Below are 19,546 nucleotides of genomic sequence, written 5' to 3' on the forward strand. Positions count from 1 at the left end.
ATATTTATCATAATTTTCAAACATCGAAGTGTATCATTAGTGTTAATATATTGCAAAAAAAAAAAAAATACATTGCTAGAGCTAGATTTTATGTTTGATTACCCCTGTAAGTTTATTTAAATCTTTTAAATATTTGGTACTATCCATGAATTTGGTTGGTTTACGTTGTTTTCTTTTCTTCATATTTCACAATATGAAACTAGCAAATATATTTAAAGGCCATTTAAAATGTAATCCTTTTTTTTCCCATTTTCAATTAGGTAGGACATTCCTGGATTCAGGTAATGTGTAGGATGTCTTGGATCAAGAGTTCCTGGGTCTGGAGTAAAGTAATTGAAAACAATGAGATCTCCGATTTATCGATCATGATAATTCAGTAAACTGGTGTAAATAATATGGTGAGGAGTTGTATTTATCGACTTGCTTGTCTATTAGACATAATGTATTAAGTTGTTGGGTATATTGATGCAACAATGTATGGTTATTTATCTTTTAATGTATAATCATGATATTGCTGTATTTGTAACATTTAATGTATGTATCTATTAAGTCAACCCAGGAAAAACAGGTTAAGATAATAGAAGTTGGGTAGGTTATCTCAAGTATTTGGCTTTTTAAAAAATTCTTTCAAGTGCCAGTATATCATTTTAGTGGAAACTTAATGTGGGATCATTAACAAAGTGTTTGTTAACAAATAGTCTCATCACTGTTATCACAAATGAATGTAGTATCGGTGCCAGTTAGGACATACTATATTGTTTACATTCCATCAGATACATTTATTGTTAGCACAATTCAGTACAGGGGAAGTCATATGTATTATTTCTTTTAACATTATCCAGTTACATTCCATATTTTAGTTTCTTTTTTTTCCCTTGCCAATATTATTTTACAACCCAAACTACTGTGGCAACTTTCTAATGTATAATTACTTTCAGAAATAAATACCTATAGAATGAATTCTGTTGCAGAATAGCAGATTTAAAATTGGCACCCATTCCAAGTCAAGATATAACATAACTTTACATTCACATCATGTGCTTGGATAACTGGACTCGTTATTAGTCTTTCATATTTATTTATCTCATAATACACATCATGGTTGTTGATCATACTTACCTATGGCTTATTAATTCTTTTGGGGCTAGTTTTATTGGCCTCCAAATATCGTTGAAATGTCTTGCTGTACTAATTCCATGATGTTCTGTGAACTATTTGACAAACAGCATTTAGAATAGCAATGTTGAAATAAACAGCTAAACACAACTAGATTGTTGTCGTTTTTTAACTTATATTTCCAGAAAACAACCTACACTAATGAAATATATAATTGCACCAACCAATATCGGGTCAACTAAATATTGACTTTTAACAAAGCAGTTAAGTAAAAAAAAACCTACAAAGATCGTAATAAAATTTATTACCTTCAAAATATACATAATGTACAAGGACAATGTATAAAAGCATAAACCAATACAGAAAACAACATCGCAGTGATGAATCAACAGATTGTTTCCATCTGTTTCAACCTTAAACAACCAACCAAACTGAAAATTAAAGCTCCTCAAAAACATTTCAGTGGAGACTGGTTTTTCACAAAATTGAATGATGAGACTTAAACTGTACATAAACTTTGAGACGCATTTCTCAATACATGGGGCCCACATCACTGTTTACCAAACTCTACGTTGTTCATTTTTAAAAAATTTAACCATATTTTAATAAGTCAATGTTGGTGTTTTCTGCATTTATCTTAGGTACCATAGGGAAAAAGGGGCAAATAGTTTGATAGTCTTTTTAAAATGTTCAAATAGCTTTCATTATTTCACTTCTATTTTAATTATAATTACCTTTTATACTATGCATGAATTAATACAAATTTTAAAAATTTAAATTACTGGTAATCAAGTTGCTGATTTTTCAAAACGTTTAGATATATAAAAATATGACATTTTTCTAATGTTACTTAACATTTACTGAACACTCCAAATAAAAAATAAAAAAAGCTCCCACAAACTTTTATTATGCCCATCAACCTACCAGGCAATTGAAGTTTTGCTTTAACAATGATGAATCAGCAGTGTTCCCGATTACTAAAACTCTGCATACACAAACTCCATAAATTTGTGGTTGTATACATATGCCCCCCCCCGATTTATTACATCTAAAATGACATTCTGAGCAGACAATACAGTTATTCTATATATGCACGAGAACACGGACAGTTGAAACTAATGGACAATTAGAAGAAAGCTCTTTGGTTTACTTTGTATTTACTTTTAACAACAACTAAGGCTGCCTGTTCTTTTGTGCGGTTTTACCCTCACAACTAGCTGTGGAAAGGCAGTCTAAAACACGAATATGCAAATACAAGAAATAAGAAATGTTTGTTTACAGGTACTAATACAAAGCAAAAGGCTATTAAAACAAAGCTTCTAATTTAACATCTTGATATCTCCTATATTGGCCAACTGTTGCTTTTTTTCAAATGAGGATTCTATCCATATCACACACTGTAAAGGACTGAACCACTCTTGCAAATAGTGATTCTGCAATAACCTGAAGTACTTTTAATAAAAACATTAGTTTGCCTGTAAATGGAAACCGGATGACAGAATTGGTGAAAGAATGGATACTTGCCAATGTGTGATCTCATTACTACAACTACAGGAAACATATGCTCTCAAACATACCATAGCAAATGAATGGGTGTTCAAGATTAATAGACTCCATTAATATGTGGTCGTGTGGGATAGAAAAAGTACACCCAAGCTGGTGGAAATTTCAACCCAGGACTAGGCTTGCAGAGTCCCAGGGTTGAAATTTCCACCAATGAGGGTGTACTTTTTCTATCCCGCATGACTGCACATGATGGAGTTTTTTTTCCATCTATTCGATAAATAAACCATTATTTTACACGAACAAAGATGGCTGAAAAAGTAACTTCTTTAATTGATGATTTTATTATAAACTACACTATCATATTTGCCACGTCTATTTAAATATTTAACACTACAAATTAACAAGATAACTTTTATAATGAAGGATACCATAGGTGGCTGTATGAGATCTACATGTAACAAGATGTTTCATAATATATCTTGGCAAGTGGAACAGAGTTGCATTTATATACGAGTTGTAAGAAAAACAGTACCTGTAGTACTTTACTTCTTATGTATCTTCAAAAGTAAGATTTATGGTAAATTTGTGCTGGCACATCACAATCAATTTCAGTTGTTCCATTCATTTAATTGGTCAGTGTGGCATGTAACTGTGGAACAGCCAATCCGATCCCTTTAAATCGATTTCCCACACATGATATATTGTTCTTTCCAATAGGTGTGGTAAGAAATTCAGTTGCATTTGGTTCAAAATTTACTTATAATTTTTGAACCATATTATTCCAATGAATATCCACACATTGGTGACATTTACAATGCATTATTAAGACCTTGCTTTCGACAAAAATGTCAAATTACCGAAGTGAACACATGCAGCAAACCACTTCTCACAATTACAAAATATGGTGTACCATGATGAATGAATAAACCAGTCAACTGCTTTGTAAGACTAAGAAGCAACAGTTTTCCTTAAAAAAAATTAAAAAAAAAAAAAGAGGAAAAAAAAGTCCTCAACAAAAAGCATGAGTCTTGACAAAACATGAAGCACACACAAAAAACAGAAATGTATTTATTAAAATTACAAATTGTATAAACAAAACCTTGACTAGCAGACCTATCCTACTGTTTTGTGAGTATCTACGGAGGCTATGCGGTCGTCCACCTAAGAATAATTGATCCAACAAACACTTCACAACTCGGCAGCAACAAGCGTGTATAATATTTGATAAAACAAAAGATGGGTTTACTGGTTACATCCCAGTTTCTGAAATTAATATTTTAGATGTTAATAACTCGACTCCCAAGATGGTCAAAATATAAAGTTCTTCGGACATTCAAGACTGTCAAATATAGTGGGGGTTTTCCAGTGATGGAAATTCACTTTCTGAAACCAGTATTTTCTTTTCACAGAAATAGTGATGACTAGGTACAAATGTGCAACACACATTAAAGTTAAAAAGTTAAAAGTTAGTTTTGTTTAACAACACACAAGAGCACATTGATTTATTAATCACTGGCTAATTAGTCACATGGAGATGGAATGTTAACTTATTTTGGTTATAAAGAAAGAGCACAATATGCACATATTATGTGAACTACATATACATGCACTTGACGTTGAAACATATTATTTGACGAAAGGACAAGCATCAAACAGTTCATACATTTTTAAACTGCAATATACAGTAGGGTCCTATAGTAAGTATTTCCCAGTTACATAATTACGTAACTACTGGTATGGACAATGGGGCTGAAAAAATATTCAAGTGAAAAACAACACTATACTGTATTCTACGAGTATAATGAAATCAAATAAGACACAAAAAGTTAATTGCTAGATAATGGCTATTGAAGTACTACCAAAAAAGGGACTAGCAGACAGACAAGGCAATTATTTGGAATTGACAGCCATAGAATGTAGAAACCTGTCACTTTGTGGAGAAATTCTTACTACAGACAACGACCAAATTCCCCTCCTCCCCAATAAACACTGATATCTAGCCATATGCATAACACTTTGACCGTAACTATACATGTATTTTTGACCACATTTTAGACAAAATAGGTACAAATATTTTATAAGAATTAAACGTGAGACTTTTAAAATTTTTTTTGAATCCTCAAGAAATATTTTAGTGATACTATTCTGTTCAACATCGATTGTGGATCTTTAGAAAAACAATACATTTACCATCTGTATATGCTATATGGATAAAAGCTATATGGATAAAAAGAAAGACAAAATTAAAGCCTGTAAAGTTTTTTGAAATGCCCATAAAGATGAATACCACCAAAGAAACGAAGATAATAACAAAAGTAATCCATTTTACCAAAGCAAGGCCAAAAATGCTTTCCTGATTTCATGATCTAACTGAAAGCTGAATATTGTTATTCTAAAGCAATGAACTCGGAGTAACAGGGTTCACACACATTACTTGTGATAAAATAAAAAGGACCTATTTAATTTTGATTTTTAAAGATCAATTTTGAAGGAATGTAATAAATGTGGAATTGAGACTTTGCACTCACCAAAAACCCCAAAACCCCATGATCATTCTTGAGACCGATTTGATTACTTTCGGTTTAATGTTAGGCATGGGCATTTTGAAAACCTGCAACTATGCAGTTAAACAGCCTGCAAGGATAACAAAAGAACAGGGAACTGTCAACATGGTAGGCTTTAATTACAGTCTCAGCTTCACGTGATTTTACAGTATTTGATATTTAGTCACTTAACAGTGACATATAAGTGATAGGGAACTCATGATAATGTAGGGGGAAAACGTTTTAAATGCAAATATATGGACGGATGGTAAACAAAGAGAAACATGTTATCACTGAAAGCATAACGATATACAAGAGTATTTTGTTTTGCAAAATATTACCTATAGCCATCATTTTAACAAACTTTCACAAAACATAGCTATTTTCAAGTACTTTCAAGGTCTCGAGTTGAATGTTTTCAAATTAAAATACTTTCAAAGGCTTGTGCGAACCCTGCAATGATACTATGAGAAAATCTCAGGACAATCAAAGCATAGAAATTCAGCAAGCAGACGCAAACAAATAACACTGTGCGAGAATAACAGATTAACACTTTTAACCCCCATGGTCAGACACGCCAAGAACCATCCATCAAAGTGGGTCAGTCTAAACTCATCCACAGGGGTCAAAGGAACACAATATACACTCATGTGTTGTGATAAGGCCTTGTAGCACCAACAGAAAAGACTGGACACACCACTCCACCACTTCAAAAGAGGATATGGTTAAGATATGAAGACCTTCAGTTTTATCAGTTCATCACACTTAGTAGAGAGATCTCATCAGCTTTCAGGTTTTATCGTTCTTCTCATTAGAAAAATCACTAGGTTTTGCAAATTTTTCTGGACTTGGTCTTGGTTGCTATAAGATAACAAAAATAAATAATCAATAAACAGTGATTAGCACAGTTAAGGAGTTAATTTCAAAGGACCCATTTTTAAGATACAAAGGCAAGAACAACAATTGTTAAATAAGCGGCTGTTAATGTGAAGCACAGCGTAATTGGGAAGTATGGCCTGAGAAAACTAAAGGAAAAAACCTGTCTAGCACACAGTGTAATATTTCTAATAAACACAGCAGGTCTCACACCATCCTATGAGAATTGTAGAATGGAAAGGAATATTAAATTTGTTTAACAGTACATTTTTAAAATATGGTTATTTGGGGTCTAACATGATCTCAGTTATTTCTACATTTGGTCAATACAGTGAAAGAAGGAAGGAAATGTTTTATTTAACGACACACTCAAAACATTTTATTTACGGTTATATGGCGTCGGACATATGGATAAGGACCACACATCAATTGAGAGAAAAAAACCCTGTCGCCACCTCATGGGCTACTCTTTTCGATTAGCAGCAAGGGATCTTTTATATGCACCATCCCACAGACAGGATAGTACATACCACGGCCTTTGTTATACCAGTTGTGGAGCTGGCTGGAACGAGAAATAACAGAATGAAAGAAAGAAAGAAATGTTTTATTTAATGACGCACTCAACACATTTTATTTACGGTTACATGGCGTCAGACATATGGTTAAGGACCACACAGATTTTGAGAGGAAACCCGCTGTCGCCACTACATGGGCTACTCTTCCGATTGGCAGCAAGGGATCTTTTATTTGCGCTTCCCACAGGCAGGACAACACAAACCATGGCCTTTGTTGAACCAGTTATGGATCACTGGTCGGTGCAAGTGGTTTACACCTACCCATTAAGCCTTGCGGAGCACTCACTCAGGGTTTGGAGTCGGCATCTGGATTAAAAATCCCATGCCTCGACTGGGATCCGAACCCAGTACCTACCAGCCTGTATACCGATGGCCTGCCACGCCGCCTCCGAGGCCGGTCCAGAGTGAAAGAAACCCCACTGTTGCTATATAGGCTACTCTTATTAATAAGACAGCAAAGGATCTTTTATATGTCTTTTCCCCCAGACAGAACAGTACATATGACAATCTTGATGTTCCAGTCGTAGAGCACCGTTTGAGATGGACAAAAAACCCAGATCCATTGAGGTTGATTGGAATATAGTAAACATAAAAATCAATATTATCTTGTATATGCCATGAGCGGAAGGCACATGTGGTCATCATGAAAAAACATATAATTACTCTTGAATGTCCTAATTTGTAGTTGATATGAATGTTCATCATGTCAGTCTTTCAACTGCACAAATCGGCACATAAAGAGAATCAAATTTGCTGTCTTCTCTTAGTAAATTGGAATTCATTATTAACAGTTTTAATAGTGTAAAGGTTACAAAAATTATTAGTTTCTGTGGAAGTTTCATAAATAGTGTAGGCTTTAAAATATATATATATATATATTAGTTCTAAATAACATTAACCATGGACCAGATCCACTGCATTCAGGGTATGCCAAATATGAAAGCCATTCACAATGGACTCTCTCTAAGAGAAACTGGATTTTAGGGCAATTGATCATATGCACCAGCATACGCTGAATGCTGGATTAGGCAGATGTTATCCATGTTATTGTCACTGGACATTCTGTGACAATTGGTGAAATCACATTACAAAGATATCGGTTTGGACAAAGTCCACTATCTTATAAAGTGTTTAACAGTTAAAGGCAATGTGAGAAATATGAAAACAAAAACAAAATATTTTGTATTAATGCATTAATACAACCTAAAAATATCGGAGTTATATCAAACCTTTTTTCTTTTCTTTTTTAGTAGTCGCTTAATCTCTGTATCAGTACACTGGTTTGCTATCTATTCAATCTTACTATAGTGATAAAGACATTTCAAGCTGTGTGATAAATGTACCTTGTATCACACATATGTGCAATCTGGACCGGAACTTTTAAATGGACAATTCCTATTTAATCTTTACTGGAATTAGCGCCTTCTTGTTACTGATGTCATATATGATTAACAAATTACGTCAAATCGTATTTGAAACATTACACAAGGCTGCCGCAGAGTATGATTCTTAACGTTACGTAAATCAATGAAAGGAGTGTTAATCATAGATTTAAGAAAGTATTAAATTAAAAGCCGATTTTGTAAAGCATAAAAGAAGATATGTAATAAATACAGAACTTCACATATGTTGTTTTCGCTTCCTATTTATTGGACTCGTTTATTTTGCTCAAGAACATACTACTTGACCGCTATGCAGTCTTGTGGAATATATTCTTGCGCAAAGTAAACTCGTGCAATAAATAGAAGTGAAAACAACGTATGTGAAATTCTGTATATGGATCACAGAATAAATTAGTGATACTTCTTACAGACAGCTATGTGCAACAAGTAAACTGATACAAATAAATGACACTCCAAGTCTTAACTTACGTGGACATTAGGGTTGACAACACTTGAGAACATGGGCAGGGAGGACCCGGGGAGAAAGACAGAGGCGTGTTGTGCTGCAGGAGCATGTGGGGGAGGGTGTGACGGCGGATGTGCTGGGATGTGGAACTGCTGGGACAGCGATGGAACACATTTTCTCATTGGGCTAGGCGGACTCTTGGCTGCAACATATGTGAGACCTGCTGAAAAAACACAGAAGCATAAAAAATGGTTAATTAACCTGCAGCTATGATGTCCAAAAATCACAATCAGGGTAAATCTAGTTAAGCATTTGTGGTCATCAATCAGGAACAAAGCCAGGGTTCTATGTACACAAAATGTGAAATGATGCCCATATGGACCATATTTCCGAAGTTATCTTAGTGCTAAGAAGTAGTAAAACCATTGTAAGCTATGACGTCACTATGGCATGTGCTGTACAGCCTACAATGCTTTTACGATTTTTAGCGCTAAGATAGCTTCGAAAATCCCTAGCCAAGTCATCAACTTTAGATAATTTAGTATAAATGAAATAAAACTGGAAATTTTAATTTTAACTCTATCTCTAATGAATATTATATAAAATCACATACTATAAAACCCCATCAAGTGCCATGATTATAACAAGAATTTTACCCACTAAGGAATAAGTCTGATAATTTAGTATTATTGTCAATAATAAAATACCATATTATTTTAATTGTCACTACAACTTATTAGAAACCAGTTAATTCTACAATTAAGTTGTTTTGATTGCAGTATTTTCATAAATGTACTGGAGTAACAGACTGCGAAGAAATAAAACTGACTCGGGGAAAGAGGTCTTGACGATGTTGGAGATCCGTACGGGATAGGACTAGAAACTGTCCGAGCACGCACAGCGTAACTGTCCTGCTGCTTGGTCATCTCATTGAAGTGTCTGAAACAAAGAAACAAAATCTATATCAATATTTGAACACAAAACAGACCGGCCTCGGTGGCATCGTGGTTAGGCCATCGGTCTACAGGCTTGTAAGTACTGGGTTTGAATCCCAGTCGAGGCATGGGATTTTTAATCCAGATACCAACTCCAAACCCTGAGTGAGTGCTCCACAAGGCTCAATGGGTAGGTGTAAACCACTTGCACCGACCAGTGATCCATAACTGGTTCAACAATGTCCATGGTTTGTGCTATCCTGTCTGTGGGAAGTGCAAATAAAAGATCCCTTGCAGCCTGTTATAAAAGTGTAGCCTATGTGGCGACAGTGGGTTTCCTCTAAAAAAACCAGTGTCAGAATGACCATATATTTGACATCCAATAGCCAATGATAAGATAAAAAATCAATGTGCTCTAGTGGCGTCGTTAAATAAAACAAACTTTACTTTGAACACAATAACATTTACCGAAAACAAATCCTGATGACTCTTAATTATTATAACAATCCAGTAAATAAGAATTAAATGAAAATACATCTATAACAGAGGTTACTGGACTGGCTTTGTCACTCATCAAATTCACCAACAGTGAATTTTTAAAACAACTGGCAAATTTTATTTTAATTTGGCGAACACATTTCATGTAATAAATAAATAAAAAATAACTGGATTTTTGCTATTTTTTATGTTTAAATAGAAGATTTTGTCATATTTTTTGCTTACCCACAGCTAGCCTTAACGGTCATGCATTTATTCATGCACCTGTAAACTTACCTTTCATCATCCATCTCAAGACTGGACTCACTTTCGGACAAGTGACGACACAGATTTTCACGTCTCTCCATTTCAAGCTGCAGACGGCGCTGTAATCGCAGGTTTTCTTCTCGGATGTGATGCTCTTCCTGGGCATATTGTGCCATTTTCTCCTCATCTGAAATAAATGCAATAAGCTTTACATCAACATATATTTCCGATTGATATTTTCCTTTAATCACAGCAAAATAGAGATTATATAACAAAACATTTATTCATTAATATTATGTTCTAAATTTACAAAATTGCTATAGATTTTTAATATAACCAAGTTAATTATATACATCAGGGATTACACACAGCAAACAAAAACTACTAGCAAGAAAAAATTTGAACCCTTGATATTCCTAGAATTGCAATACTACCAAAAGAACACTATATCTAGACTGACGTTGTCCATAATGCGACTACCAAGAGAACACTATATCTAAACTGACGTTTAGTCTATAATGCGACTACCAAAAGAACACTACATCTAGACTAACGTTCTGTCTGAGCCCCTTTCAGCTGTTCCTTAAGACAACTACCAACAGAACACTATATCTAAACTGACATTCTGTCTGAGCCGCTTTCAGCTGTTCCTCAAGACAACTACCAAAAGAACACTATATCTAAACTGACATTCAGTCTATAATGCGACTACCAAAAGAACACTATATCTAAACTAATGTTCTGTCTGAGCCGCTTTCAGCTGTTCCTCAAGACAACTACCAAAAGAACACTATATCTAAACTGACATTCAGTCTATAATGCGACTACCAAAAGAACACTATATCTAAACTAACGTTCTGTCTGAGCCGCTTTTAGCTGTTCCTTAAGCCGACTCGTTTCACTCCTGAGGTTGGCAATGTGCTGCATCAGGTTGCTGGCCGTGTCGCCGTTGTGGATATCACGTGGTGAGGGAGGGGCAGACACGGGCTGGTCGAGTTTCTCCTGTAGAGTTCTGTCAATGGCAATACACACAGGATTACAGTTCAACATCTGGTTGTTATCAGTAAATCTCATCCAGAAACCCAAACAAATGAAAGCAAATATTAGTTTAATAAAAAGGCAAGTTTGTGCAATATGGATTTGATAGTTATTCCATCTTAATTCATTTTGTACTCCCAATTTACATTATGTTCCTTTAGTCAGGAGGTTTTATCTATCCTACAGTATAATATAAAATACTTGGAGGTCTTAGATAAGGTTTTAAACTTGTAAATGGAGAAAAAAAAAAAAAAAAAAAAAATTGCTTTTAGTATTTCAGTCCAGAAAAAAGCTAGGTATAAATTTCACATATTGTGTTTGGTAAGAGTTGTAACAAATTAATAAGATATGCTTGGTATTTTGTTTAAACATAAAGCACAGATACCAATTAACTGTGAGGAAAAAACCCCACCTTTTCTCTGCCTCCAGTTTATCCATTCTTTTCCACAATCGGTTTACAAGAGACTCTTGCTCTTGTTCCAGAACATTTTCCAGCTCCACTTTCTCTCTTCTTAACTGGAAAGATTAATAAACAAAATACACATGACAAAGTTCTAAAACACATGTATATATGTAAGAAGATCAAGAGTGGAATGTGTGGTAATTATGGCCTGAGCTAACATACAGTAGCATTTTCATTATACTTATTTTGCATATTATATCACTATTTAAAAAAAAAATATTTAAAAAGATTAATTTTAATTCAATTACCATAGATGTTGTTCGGATTCTCTGTAGTTTGGAGTTTTAACTTAGGGCAAGTCAGGGGCTTTATTATTTATATTTTGTCATTAGTATATGTATATTCAACAAAATTAAATAAGGGCCAGTAGATATTTTAGCAATTTTCTTTAAATATGGTTAAAAAAACCCCACCCCACCAGATTCCTCCATTATAAGATGTCTATGTTGTGGCATGTTCTTAAACTTAATGATTTAAACAACAATTTAGAGTGACCAAGGTAACATGTATCATTACAAACCAATGTATAACAAATACTAGCCGAATGCACATTTGAGTAGTTTTCATAAATACATTTTTTTTAAATCACCATTTTCACATTTTTGCATGTATCCTCGAGTAACCGTGAACCGACCTATTAACGAGAAATAGTTTCTGCACACGCGCATTGTAATGTACGATCGATTTGATGAAATAATGTTTTACATTAATTACTTCATTGTCAAAATCAACCGACAAATGTTAATATTCATGCCATTTTCTGTTGTCAAGAGATTATATGCCTGTCGTAGTCTAATGTTGACATTCTTCAGCTATTCCTGTAAACTGGGCTATTGTTTTCAAGAGTAACGCGTGTCACGTGACGTTTCCAAATATCTTATGCAATGAATCTATGAATCTGCGAAGCTGACGAGACTTTGACAACGACAGCGGTATAAAACTGTTGTTTATTTTGGTTTGTTTAATATTACATGCCATTTAATATAGTGCACACAGTGCAAAATGGAGGTCGTGTATATACACTTCCCTATGTATAAAAATATTTTGATGTCTACTTGTCTTTTTCTCATTTGTGCACTTTGTTTTGGGAAAAAATTTCTTAATTCAACAAAAGTATTTCAATGGTATGCAGATTCCTTAAAAACAAGACAAATGTAAATAGACCGGTTTATGGGGTAGCCCGGTTCATGGTTTTTCATGAAAATCACAGGTCATATTTGTCATAGAATGTTCCGACATCAATAACAGTTATGTGTAAGCACTTCCTGACATGCGCATTAATAAACGGCATTCTGCCATCTTGCCATTTCTTAACGCTGGCATTGTATTTGACAATATTTGACTGAAATAATGTTTAGAAGTCATCTGTGATCAGAGCTTGCTAAAACTCTATTGAACTAGCAAACAATAAGCAAAACATCTGCTGGCCCTTTGTCAACTGTGTGGTGTATATTTACTATTTGAAAGGCACAACCTGCTCGAGTGTCTGCTGCTTGGAGAGAGTGTCGGCCTCCAGCCTCTCTATCTTCCGCATCAATTTGTTGATCTGATATTCCTGCTCCTTCTCCAGTGTCTGCTCCAACTCGATCTTTTCTTGTCTCAGCTAAAATTACAATACGTACTGTCAGTAACTTTTGCTAGAAAGTTTGAGCAGAGGGTAGCAAAGTTTGTCATACAGACATAGTGATTTCCCTAGAAATATGGCAAGGCATGGTAGACCAAATACTTTTGGGGCATTTTCACCATTTTCGGGGCACTTGTTTTTCATTAAAAATATACAAAAATTAATTGAAATAAACATTAATGTAATTTATGTTTTATAAAGGCAATTTTAGAATTAATTATTGAAAAAGGCTTGTTTAATCTCAGGGCAGCATGGTGCTGATTAAGGCAAGATGGTGCTAGACTATTGATGCATGGTGCTGCTCCATACTAAAACAGGCTAGGGAAAACACTAAGACAGAACTACGGCAAGGAACATTGTGTTTTCAAAATCTTGATTAGGGATATTTCTAGTCAGCTAATAATTGATTAGCAACTACTGTTTAATGTTTTAAAATTGTGTAGCGGATCTCTGAAACTTACGTAGTCATACTCGCCAAATTCGCCAATTGCGAATTTTGAAAGCAGTTGGTGAATTTTATTTTAGTTTGGCGAAATAATTTCATGTAATAATTGATTTTTTTAAAGAAAATAACTGTCAATTTCTGTATTTTTTAAAGTTTAATAAACAATTTGGCGAATTGTTTTGCTCACCCAGAGCTAGCCCTGGTAGTGATCATGACGCGATGCAAAATGTTCCTTGTAAGGGATACAGAAAAAATACACAATGTGTAAAAGAAGTAAAAATTATAGTAACAAATTGCAAATATTGATAAACTGACACCTCCGGATTTGATGTAGGTGTATTCCATTTGCAAAGCTTGCACACTATACTTCAAAACATGGTCAAAGAAATATTCATGTGCATAAAGTAAATAATACAGTGTTAAACAAAAATATGGAATCATGACAAATCCTTTGCAAATATTTCAATTCATAAGCCTTCACCTTTGAATGAGCAATTTTATGATAATTTTAGCAAGTGAATTTTTATTTCACCAGCAAGGTTTAAAAAATGGACTGCTCTTGCTTTTCATAGGCCGCCATTTCAAGCCCTGTGAGGGTGTCAACTATATGGTTGATCACATCAGATGAGTGCTATAATATTTTACTGAGATACATGGCTGTCACTAATAAATTTAACTAGAAATATTTGTTGGTTTCCAAAAACTACCTTTTCATTAAAAAAATTAATATGGCAACACTCCAATAAAAAAAAAGAAATAATTTGTGACCTAAAAAGAAAACCTTAAAAAGTCAGGTAGAGTTGTATCTGTATTAGATGAGTGCTATAATGCATTAATTACTGACATACATGACTCTCACAGTGGTTGCAAAACAAGGCATAGCGCATCGCATGCGACGTTTACTACCCTCATTTCCGACGTCTATTTTCGCCACAGTTGCTCAGACTCCAGTTCATATAGTCTTGGTTCTTGTCTGAATGTATAGCTCGGCTTCTATGGGTTAATTTCTTCAGGAAAACTTAGATTTTCCCACGAATACAGCATCCATTACTGCTCATTGCTTTTGTTTTTGAAATATATTTTGTTCTGATTCATGAGCAAGTAGACCCAGTGATTTTCCGTGATCGCGGAAAACGGATGGAATTCCCATTGTGAAAAGGAATTTACATTTGGAAACAGAATTACGATTTTCCGCAAAATAAAAAAATTTAATACTATTTTACTATTGCCACACTTTGTAAACTGACGATTGACCCGTGCGCAGTACTATTGGCAAACGCTAGACAGGATTATGCGCTTCACGGTAAACCAAATGGTGACATTGGAAACCAATCAAATACTTCGTGAACGTTAGTGAAAAGTTTGCTGGCTGAAGGGGGATTGAATATGGGAGGGTAGGAAGTTATTAAAGTTTATTTTTATAATTATATCCAGTTATACATGATGTTAGTGTGAGAAAAGTTGCAGTGGTTGCAAAACAAGGCGTCGCATGCGACGTTTACTACGCTCATTTCCGACGTCTATTTTCGCTACAGTTGCTCAGACTCCAGTTCATATAGTCTTGGTTCTTGTCTGAATGTATAGCTCGGCTTCTATGGGTTAATTTCTTCAGGAAAACTTTGATTTTCCCACGAATACAGCATCCATTACTGCTCATTGCTTTTGTTTTTGAAATATATTTTGTTCTGATTCATGAGCAAGTAGACCCAGTGATTTTCCGTGATCGCGGAAAACGGATGGAATTCCCATTGTGAAAAGGAATTTACATTTGGAAACAGAATTAGGATTTTCCGCAAAATTAAAAAATTTAATACTATTTTACTATTGCCACACTTTGTAAACTGACGATTGACCCGTGCGCAGTACTATTGGCAAACGCTAGACAGGATTATGTGCTTCACAGTAAACCAAATGGTGACATTGGAAACTAATCAAATACTTCGCGAACGTTAGCGAAACGTTTGCTGGCTGAACTTGGGGCTGGTTTACTCCTTAGTCTGTTGCGCCTGTGCAGATGGGACAGGGTTTTTTTCCAGGAGTAAGTTTAGCCAGCGGTTTGTCGCGAATACTTGTCTTGGAAGACAGATTTTTACGCTACACATTAAACCGAATGACCATTTCTGGAACCAACCGTCAAAATGTGTTTGCAAACGTTTAGCAAAAAACAGCTGGCTGAACATTGCAGTGTTACTTTATTTCCGATGTGTCATGCGCATACTTCAATTTGCAGACGACGTTAGACTGTCACAGAGATGAAAAAATAAATGTTTACATTTTGTGAACCCTAACTGCAGTGCACGTAATTGTTAGACAATCATGCTTTATGTAGTTATTATAACTGTAGCCTTTGCTTTGATTTTTCGCTACTAATATATAGGATTACTTTGATTTAATGACAAATAGCAATGTCATATTATTATTATTTTTAATGATACCACTAGAGATCATTGATTTTATATTAGTTATGACACATACTTTGGAGGCTTTCATCCCTCTTGAAGAGTATTCCATAAAGAAACAAAATGGCAGACGGCAGAAAACTGCATGCATTTTGCCATATGCTACCTCAGCGAAGTCGACACTAGCAACATCGTTACAGTCTCGTATGTGGAATCTGTGTCACTGTAATGGTTTTTTCACAACTTATGTCTAAACAAAATTTGGGGGAAATGTATTGGAAATTAAAGGTAGGAGAGTAATTTATTGTAGTTGTTAACAATTTGGTTCGGACTTTAATTTGTCACAACTTGTGTTAGTTCAACTATTAATTGCATATTGTAGTCTGAAATGGAAATGAAACGGAATTTACAAAAACATGAAACGGAAAATAGCTTGTTTTTAAAACAGAAAACCACTCAGTCGTACTTGTTCCATTCTTGGGCCAACAATTTCACCAACTATATGCATTACAAGTGGACTACATTGCACACTTCTGTGGTAACAGACTCTGGCCCATATAGCCCCACATCCCCCCCCCCCCCACCCCTTCGCGTGCCCCCATTACTGAGTGTCTGTAGCTCTCGATAAATCCCCAACTCCTACTCCGTCAGTTTCAACGCCTACTAGTACTTCGTTTTGCAACGGCTGTCTCACTAATAAATTTAATTAGACATTTTGTTGATTTTCAAAAACTTTTCACTATAAAAGTCAGGTAAAGTTGTACCTGTAGAAGTTTCCGTGAAAGGTCATTTGTGAGGTATTCTTCTTCTTGTTCATAGTTCATAGCCAACATTTCTTTTTCTTTCTTCAAAGCCTGGATTTTCTTCAGTAAAGTATTACTGATGAACTCCTCCTCTTGTTCTGCTTTGGCTTGCTGTTGATAAAGAATTTGAATTTCAGGTGTTACCCAAAAGGCAAGCTCTGTAGACAGATGCCCATTCATTATTTATTCTTCACTTACTGCATGTTAAATTCATATCAATAAAACTGTGAAGTCTGTTCTTCAATGTCACATATAGACATATTTATTAAATTGCAATAACAAAAATAACAATAAAATTATGAATGTCAAATGAATATATTAATTCAGATCTCTAGGCCTAAACCCTAAACTTAACCCATTTTCTTTCTGGGGGAGGGGCCCCCAATCCCCCTTTGTTGACTGTGGTTGCATTCAATTCCACAGTGGTATACCCAATAATTTCTTTCTGGCAGAAAAACTTGAAGCTAACTTGCAGGGGTCGCAAAACAAAGGTGTCACAGGGATAAGGTCTCCATCCCACATCAACTCACCAACTTGTTATTGTGTTTAGATGGCTACTGGATGTCAAACATTTGGTTATTCTGACTCATAGTCAATAGAGGAAACCTGCTACATTTTCTTAATGCAGAAAGGGATCTTTTATATGCACTTTCCCACAGACAGGCAAGCACACGTACCACAGCTTTTGACCAGATGTGGTGCTCTGGTTGGAACGAGAAAAAAAACAATCAGTTGAACGGATCCCCTGAGGTGGTTTGATCCTCCGACGCCAGCATCTCAAGCAAACACTCAACTGACTGAGCTAAATCCCGCCCCTAAAGGCATCACAATACCCTGTGATGTTAATAATATGATAGTAATACATATTCCTTTTCTGTCCAGATGGGAGGTATTGCAACCAGACAATTGCATCGCCTTGTAATTTACCAAATATACACCTGCCAAACAGAAATCACAGGTGGAGCAAACAAAATAATAGACCAATTAACTAATTAAACAGTCATTTTATCAAATCAATATGTAGGTTTCTGAACAATACTGGTGCATCATTAACAAAACATGATACACTGTTGATTTGTCTTGTAGCTAGTTTGAAAAGGGTGGTTCATTTTGTATCTATAGGAAAATAATATATACTTATTTCTGGCTTATTGGGATAGATATTAATATATAATATTGTGGCGGTATTGGGGTTAGTTGGTTTTTGGGTTGGATTTCAAACAATGACAGGAAGTAATGTTCTGTTTTTTGCCAAAACATTGAGGTGCTGTTATAGCCAGCATGGTTCAGTTTTCGTCAACGAAAATATTTCTGTTTTGGTAGTATTGCCATTTTAGTCTGATTCCATCCCTTTAAACAATTCCCCATAATTAGCTGATCATTCGTCTAATTTTTTATTTATTTTTACATCAAGGATTAAAGTTCTATACACTGACTATATGAATATAAAGATATTATACTTTATACATATTAAGCACCAATAACTCAGTGTGTATTAGTCATATCTAAAAACAGACATTAGCAACTGCTTACAATGGACACACTGGCTCTTCTCAGGTCCTTGTTTTCCTCTTGTAAAGATTTACACTTTAACTTATACGTCTCCAACTCCATTTTCAACACCCTGTTTTCTTGCTGGAGAGACTCTACTCTCTTCTGCAGCTGCTCCAGTTGGGCTGGAGACGGGGGCTTCATACTAGAGCCTCCATCCATGGAGCTGGTATCGCTCTCAAACTCGCTGGCACTGTCCGCCATTGTAGCACAATGGAATTAACAACGTGTTTACCAGGTCTTCGATATGGATAAATAATCTAACCACCTGACCTACCGTTGGTGTATAATCAACACATTGGGGTAATACTCATGTGTCTATTACGAAATAATGACAAATTCTTGATAAAATATGCAAGTGTTTGTTTGTCAACAAAATAAATCGACCTTGATGTCGACATGGAAGTAATCTGAAGCAATAATTGTTCTAAAAAACAAACAACAATGTGACATGTTTTTTTTTATTTCAAAATAGGTATCATACAAGAAATAAAAAGTATTCTCATATAGTAGTAATGAAAAAATAACAACTATGAAACAAGTTATTGCATAATAATGGATTTTAGTTTTTATTTTAATAAAATGTAATGATTGATCCCCTAAATACGGAAATGGTATCATGTTGTGAAAGGTCAATGATTTAGGTTCTCTTGGACCAAATCAATTCCTATTGCTGATAATGTTAATTTTTTTTAATAGCGTATTAATGCTGCGTTCATTAGACGTCGTGAATATCGTATCTCCCTATTCACAAGTTGTGAAGAGCGTTCATTTGGCGAAATAACCCGTGAACACAACTTGTGAACTGGGGTAGGAATTTCTGCCTCAATCTTCACAAATCGTGTAAAAATGGCGGAACAAACACAAATCATTCATGCAGTTACAATTTTGTGTGTGTGAGATTAGAGTGACAATGCAGATTGTCTATAAATCGCCTGAACGTTCTCCACTTGGTGATGTCGTGTTCACAATTTGGAACTTGTGAATTCATGATATTCACGATCACCAAATGAACGCAGCATAACACACCCAGACAATCATGTCAGTGTACCAATAAAAGGTGTAGCACCCAGTGGCGGA

The 19,546-nt window shown here is 35.0% G+C and overlaps 1 protein-coding gene across 2 annotated transcripts; it reads right to left on the reverse strand.

The window, feature by feature from the left end:
* Positions 1-1,403: 1,403 nt before the first annotated feature.
* On the reverse strand, positions 1,404-18,870 carry LOC121379166 (coiled-coil domain-containing protein 6-like). 2 transcript variants are annotated; one of them, XM_041507664.1, is made up of 9 exons: positions 18,449-18,870; positions 16,877-17,026; positions 13,119-13,247; positions 11,594-11,697; positions 10,998-11,155; positions 10,174-10,330; positions 9,294-9,403; positions 8,488-8,684; positions 1,404-6,026 (listed from the first exon to the last, which is right to left on the reverse strand). In XM_041507664.1, exons 1-9 carry the CDS (start codon positions 18,668-18,670, stop codon positions 5,955-5,957), a joined length of 1,299 nt encoding a protein of 432 aa, XP_041363598.1. In that variant the 5' UTR covers positions 18,671-18,870; the 3' UTR covers positions 1,404-5,954. The 2 variants fall into 2 exon arrangements, with proteins under 2 accessions (XP_041363598.1, XP_041363597.1); XM_041507663.1 differs by having other exon boundaries at positions 8,488-8,687.
* Positions 18,871-19,546: the final 676 nt, after the last annotated feature.

The sequence above is a fragment of the Gigantopelta aegis genome, chromosome 8, assembly GCF_016097555.1.
Source record: "Gigantopelta aegis isolate Gae_Host chromosome 8, Gae_host_genome, whole genome shotgun sequence".
Taxonomy (NCBI): domain Eukaryota; kingdom Metazoa; phylum Mollusca; class Gastropoda; order Neomphalida; family Peltospiridae; genus Gigantopelta; species Gigantopelta aegis.

Excerpts from the sequence above, each read along its gene's own strand:
- LOC121379166 (XM_041507663.1), bottom strand. The coding sequence starts at position 18,670 with ATGGCGGACAGTGCCAGCGAGTTTGAGAGCGATACCAGCTCCATGGAT. Across the intron at positions 13,248-16,876 it reads TTTCACGGAAACTTCTACAG|CTGAGACAAGAAAAGATCGA; the intron begins GTACAACTTTAC and ends TTGTAATTTTAG. Across the intron at positions 11,698-13,118 it reads AGCAGCAGACACTCGAGCAG|TTAAGAAGAGAGAAAGTGGA; the intron begins GTTGTGCCTTTC and ends TAATCTTTCCAG.